General features: G+C 42.8%; 1 protein-coding gene across 1 annotated transcript in view; it reads left to right on the top strand.

The window, feature by feature from the left end:
- The window catches only part of EDN1 (endothelin 1), a 6,909-nt gene extending 1,597 nt beyond the window's left edge, over positions 1-5,312 (top strand). The window contains exons 2-5 of the mRNA XM_048839867.2: positions 357-519; positions 1,834-1,992; positions 2,262-2,375; positions 3,968-5,312. Of these exons, the coding sequence (XP_048695824.1) occupies positions 357-519; positions 1,834-1,992; positions 2,262-2,375; positions 3,968-4,109 (578 nt within the window). The 3' untranslated portion in view covers positions 4,110-5,312. The remainder of the gene's footprint in view (positions 1-356; positions 520-1,833; positions 1,993-2,261; positions 2,376-3,967) is intronic.
- Positions 5,313-6,608: the final 1,296 nt, after the last annotated feature.

The raw sequence follows: 6,608 nt of genomic DNA, 5'->3' as shown, positions 1-6,608 counted from the left end.
AGTTAAATGTCCCCAGAAGAACTGGGCAGAGTCCTGCAGGGAGAGAGCATGAGAACTGTAATCCAGCGCCCTGGTACAGCTGCTGAGTGTGACTGTGTTTCACACATTAATTTAATCTCAGCCATGCAAATGAGATATTCCGCTTTGCAAGACCCTGGAGCCAAAGATCAGGACAAGGGCGGGGGGTGACTAGATAGATGGCAATGGGACCAATCAATCTCCCTTCCTACCACCGCTTTCCTGTCGGCGCGCGTGCCTGGGTCCGAGCAGCCTGGGTCCAATTGTTACATGCAGCAGCTCCCGGGGTCACTCGCCTGCTAACCCCTTTGCTCTCCCTTTCTCCTCTGCCGCGCTAGGTGCTGAGCTGAGCGCTCCTGCGACCGCTTCTGTCGCCGAGGTTCGTCCTTCTAGCGCCACCTGGCCGCTGCGCAGGGCCAAGCGCTGCTCCTGCTCCACCTTGATGGATAAGGAGTGTGTCTACTTCTGCCACCTCGACATCATCTGGGTCAACACCCCGGAGTAAGTGGCGGGCCCTTGGAACGCTCTAACCTCCCGTTCACCCGGGCATTAGGGGCGATCGTTGTAAACCGGTTGCTATGGTTCCCTTTCATTAGGGCCCCAGTGTGCTTGGAAGGGGCACCACTGACAATGGCTCCCTGGGACACCAGCAAATGTAACCTCCTCTGTGCAGCTAATGCACCGGCAGGATCAGTGAGAGCGCCTGGGCTCATAGACTGCATCTGAAGAGTTTATGCCATTAGACTGCTCTTCAGTACCCAGCCCAAGTGAAACCCTGCAATGAATCCTGTGCATTTTTAGCAGGCATTTTACTTTGGTTGAAAAATAGGTTTAAAAAGGCCATGCACTGCTCTAGAGGAATATTTTTAAGATGGCTAGAGAGGAAGGAGTGGTTGAGGATGGGAACAGTATTTATTAGCACAGATTTCTCTCTACTAATATAGAGCCACATCTCCTGCTTGTTGTACTCACACCCATTGACTTTAATGGAGAGACCACTCACATGAGGAAAGCAAGTAGCATTTGGCCTTATAGATGAAGCAAATAACTTTTAACACTAGGCACAGCAATTCTAACCTTTCCAGAATTCTTAAAGTGTTAAGATACAACCAAGACTAGTTCGTAGTTAGGACTGTATGGGTGATGCTATAAAATACTTTTCACTGAGAAACACAGAAGGGTGAAATGCTGGTGTCTTGTTTCTGCCAGCCTTATTCCCCCAGAGTGGTAATTTTCTTTGGGAGTCTCTTCAGAGCAAAATCCAGCCCTAAATAACTGTAAATATATTCGGTGAAACCGCACTGGTTCTTAAGAATGGCTGGGAGACCCCACTGTGAGTTACTACGTTTTATAGACTAGTGGGCTTATGTATAATGCAGAATACATTACAGTTTTACACTTTCCTCATCAAGGGTGAAGCAGATCCTCAGTTAGTGTAGTGAATATTGACTTCAATGGAGCTATGCCAATTTACACCAGCTGAGGATCTCTCTCATTTTTTAAAATTGATTCTTTCTGTGCTTGCAATTTACCAAAGTTCAGACAGGTCAGGTTCTGTTGCATTCTATTGCATATTGATTCATATTTCTTAACTCATGGTTAAAAATGCCTTAGTCATGGAAGCAGGCACCGTAATCACAGTGCTGCAGTGCAAATTTTTCTGATAATCCCAAAGTTATGACCAAAAGAGCCTTCCCAGTCCCACAACCTTTACTCACAAAAACAGTCCCATTGATAAGATGACACCGAACACACACCGCAGTTCTAAGGCAATGAATTCAATTAATATCTTTCATGTTGATTTTCTGATCATAGGCGGACTGTGCCATATGGGCTTGGTGGCCCTTCTCGATCGAGGCGGTCTCTGGAAGATAGAGCCCCTTGGAAGCAACCAGAATCTAGCAAGAGATGCCGATGTGCCCACCAAAAAGACAAGAGGTGTCTGAACTTCTGCCAGACAGGAAAAGAACTCTGGTGGGTTACTATTATTATTGTTGTAATCAGTTTTGAACTGCACTCATTGTAAAGGGCCAGGTTATGGTACATTTGCTCATGTTGGTATTTACTCAGGTGAATAGTCCCAGGGAAGTCAGGGGCACTACTTGCCTGACAACTCACCAGCATCTGGCCCAGAAGCCTCTGTTACATTTCTTAGCTTAAGAAGATGGATCATGTAAAAGTGTAACCAGGTAGATTGAAGTCTTGTTTTTTAATAGCAATATTGTTTTCTTTTATTTAAACAGGGCTCAGTCCACAATGGAGAAGGGCTGGGATCATCTTAACAAAGGTGAAGATTGCATGGGACTCGGACTGAAGTGTGTGCACAGGCAACTACTTAACAGCAGGAAAATGAGAAGGTGAGCTACCGTACCCGCTCCTGAACAGGCTGATGATATGAAGTTTCAATAAAGTATCCACAAAGCAACTGATCCTATTCCCAGTTGAATCAGTGTGAGTTTAGCCTCTGACTTCAACAGGGAGCAGAATGGAGCCCTAAAACATTGACGCTTTCTTATGATTGTTGCTCATCCTATAAATCAGGGGTGGCCAAACTTACTGACCCTCCAAGCCAATAAGACAGTCTTCGGAAGTTCAAGAGCAGGGACGCACCTACCCGGGCTTCTGCCCCATGGGAGGCACTTGCTGGGGCTTGGAGCATTAGCCCCACTCCTGTTGAACCTCCGACCCCAGTAAACGCACCCTGCAGAGCTGAAGCTCTGAGACCTCCCTCCCCACTGGGCATAAGCCCCTCCACCACCACTCTGCTAAAAGGTAGAGGGCTTCCCCACAAAAAATCTGGTAGGTGGAGAAGGGAGGTGGGGGTGAGTGCAAAATGCTGCCGGTGTAAACTACCGCACAAAGGGGTAAGGCTGGGAAGAGACAGGACCTCGGAATTAGGACTTCTGGGTTCTATTCTCCACTTTGACACTTACTTCCATGGGACTCAAGAGAAGAAATATAAGTGTGTAAAGGTTGCACTATCAGACCCTATGTGCCTACAGGAAATTCACTTAGCTTCTCTGTTTCTCACTTTACTCATCTGTAAAAAAGGGGATAATACTGACCTATCTCCTCGGAGTGTTGTGAGACTAAATTAAATTAATGTTGAGAGGGCACTTGGAGATCCTCATGTAATAAGTTGAGTGTCATTAGCTGGCAATATTGCAATGCAGTGTAATTCCAGTTGAATGACATAAGTGTTGCAATGTGATGAAGCCCTATAGGAGTGAACCCACTTTTTCAAAGAACAACTTTGCAGTAGTACCTTCTGTGAGGCAATTTGCACCTTGCCATTTTTGAAGCAATTTATGACTTATTCCATTTCTCTCTAAATAGAATTTGACTATGGGTAAAATTTTCAAAAGCGCCAAAGTCCCATTTTCAAAAGTGGCATAGGCATACAGGAACAGGAGTTCTATTGGCTTTAACTGAGTTTTAAGCTCCTAAGGGACTAAGTTATTTTTGAAAATGAGATTTAGGTTTCTAAGGCCCAGATCATCAAAGGTATTTAGGCTCCTAACTTCCATTTAAATCAATGGAAATTAGGAAGTTGTGGATCTGGGCCCAAGTCATCTAGCTGCTTTTGAAAATTTTACCCTTTAGCTGAGTTCACTAAAACTGGGTTCCACTTAATCTAAAAAAAACCAATAATAGTAAAAAGTAGCCAACAACTACAGAATATCATTTAATTTGAATACACACAATTTCTGGGATTGGGGTTTTCAGACTTGCCACAATATATAATTGGCTGGATCTTCAGTTGGTTTAAATCAGTACAGCTCCAATGGATCTACGGTAATTTACTCCACAGGAGGATCTGACCCCATAAGTCTAGATTTAGATTTATTTAATCAAAGTGCTGATTATATATACACACACACACTATATATTCACACAAGATTGATCTCAATTTTTATAATAGTATTTGGTGTTTTTCTTGTTTTTACAGACTAGAAGCCATTGGTAACAGTATCAAAGCTTCCTTCAGTATCGCAAAGTTAAAGGCTGCACTCCATGAAGTGAAGAGGCTGAAGCATAACAGAACACATAAAAGGCAAAGCACCTGGGAAAGTCTGAAAACAACTTCTTAGTGAGGAGATCACCAACCCTAACCCTCCTCCATCAACAGGAATGGATAGAGCATTGCCGGAGCTGTTTTGATTTTCACATTCCACGTGGCAAAGGCATGTTATCCTAAATATTAAGCCACGCACCCACAAAAAAAGATAGGTAGAAGAGAGCCTAAGGAAATCTTGTATTTGGACAAGGTAAAAGCAATAAAGACCTAGCAGGTGATCCTTCTGGAATCCAATTGGATGTGTTACATTAACAAACATTGATTGACAGCCGTCTGTCAGGAGGAGAAAGTGAACATTGGAATGTTGCTTCTGAAAAGAAGGTGTAAAATGGAGTGGTGTTGATCAGTTTGGCAGATTTCAGGGAGAAAAATAAAAGACTAATGCCAAAAGATGTTGCAAGGAATACCTGATACAGAAACTCCTAAAAAGAAGAGAAATCAAGATTTGAAAGGAGAGACTATTTTTTTTTTTACTTATTAATTAAAACAGAAAGTGAATGACACTGTGCTACTTTAATCAGCACTCATTGCATAGATACAAGTCTACCTCACATACTGTATGTTGCACTCCTGCCAAAGTATTTTTACAAAGTATTGCCTTTACTTATCAGCCACAACCCTTTGCCTTTTTCAGCAGTCTAGTTTACTAGTACAATCACAGTTATCTGAACGGTGGGGCAGACGTGTTTGTTTGGCTAACCAAGGTTTTGGATAATGAAAGGAATTTTCAACATAAATAATAGACAACAGGGGACATGATCTTGTTTAACGTAATAGGGAGATTTGGACAACTGAAGGCCTAATAATAGGGGTTGTACTGTATTGCAGGTTGCCAATAATCCACTGACCCTGATGTGTAACAGAAAGTGTTGCTAGATCAAGGATTTCTTCAGCGTCTGTCTGATGTAAATGTGTGGAGACAGAGGGTTGTTTAAAATGAAACCAAAAGGCTAATATTGGGTGACTGTTTATAGCAGTGAATTTACTCACATTATTGAATTTGCTGACTGAGATCTGATGGAATTTTATGATGTGCTTATTTTTTTAACAAATATTTATGTCTCTACAAATTATTCATTTATATTTACCATGTTGAATATACATTGGAATGGGCCATATTGGTCTATGCATGTTTTATGTATTTCTGTGTGAAATCGGGAAATGCTTTGTGCCTGTCAAGGTAAATATCTTTAGAAATAAATATTTTTAACTACTGTATTGGTCTGATGGTTAATATTCCCAGATGTCAAAAAGATGGCTGGAGTAAGGCCGGGCCTTCCCTGGGACTGCCCTTGGACGCAGTGGGAAGGCTTATGTGTTCCAATGGTCCTGAGAGTTATGCCAATGGAAGTTTTAACTCCTGGTGGGTGCACCCAAGCCAGACGGGTGAAAAAGGACCAGATGAAAAGCAGCCCACTGGTCCTCCAGGTGGGGCAGGAGGCTGAGTGAGAGGCCAGCAATCTATCCTCCTGAAAAAGTTAACTCATAAAGTAGCCATTCTGGCAAACGGTATGATACCTGGGGCAGTGGAGCCTTGCTTGTGCCCTAAGAGATGTCTAACAGGGTATACAAGGATTCACATTCAAAAATTCAGTAACCTTGCTGGGGTTGGATACATGTGAAGAAATATTATATCCAGAGGAACCGAGCCTCCTCCCAGCAAAGTTAATGACAAAACTCCCTTTAACTTCAATAGGACCTAGACCAGACCCTGAGGTATTCATAGGAAAGATGGATCCATAGTTAACATTTGCATTGCTCCAAATCCTTTGGCTTAAGGCAGCTGCACCTGGATGGATGCTGCTTGAAGGGACTATATGCCAGGTAAATCAAACGAGAACAGGAGGCTCAAAAAGTAACTGACCATGCGATGAAATTTGTTATCAAATCCCACAGCCAAAGGAAATAGAGCTGGTAAAAACTTGTCAAACAGAACATTCTTTGTTTTGCTTGAAAAACCAGGCTTTTTAAAATAAATCATTACATTCGGCCAACATTTTGAAAATTTGTTTTATTAAGAACACAAATGGAATGAAAATGCATTTGAAATGTTGAAACATCCTGCAACCCTTCCATATATTGGTGACCGGTTTGTTTGCTGGCATCCAAAGAACACTTATGTACTAGGTGCTGTAGACTTCACTTTGTTACTCATAGACTTTAAGGGCAGAAGGGACCGTCGTGATCATTCTAGTCTGACCTCCTGCAGGCCACAGAACCTCACCCACCCACTCCTATAATAGACCCATACATTTTTTGTGATATTTCAGTTAGACACAGGGCCAATTTCTCCTCTTAGATGCTCTGGAATTAGACACAAGGCCAATTTCTCCTCTTAGGTGCTCTGGGGAAATTCCACTGAGACCAAGATGGGCTGCCCTTGTGTGAAAGGGGAAGTGTAAACTAATTACAAACCAGACTTTTCAGGGAGAACAAGACTCCAGTGGGGGTCGCACCCTTGATCTCTTGTGTTTTAAAGGGAATAGGCCCTTTGACTGCTTTAGCAGATAGG

This window comes from Caretta caretta, chromosome 2 (assembly GCF_965140235.1).
Source record: "Caretta caretta isolate rCarCar2 chromosome 2, rCarCar1.hap1, whole genome shotgun sequence".
Taxonomy (NCBI): Eukaryota; Metazoa; Chordata; order Testudines; family Cheloniidae; genus Caretta; species Caretta caretta.
The sequence above is the reverse complement of the archived record's forward strand: the minus strand, read 5'-3'. Positions and strand labels throughout refer to the sequence as shown.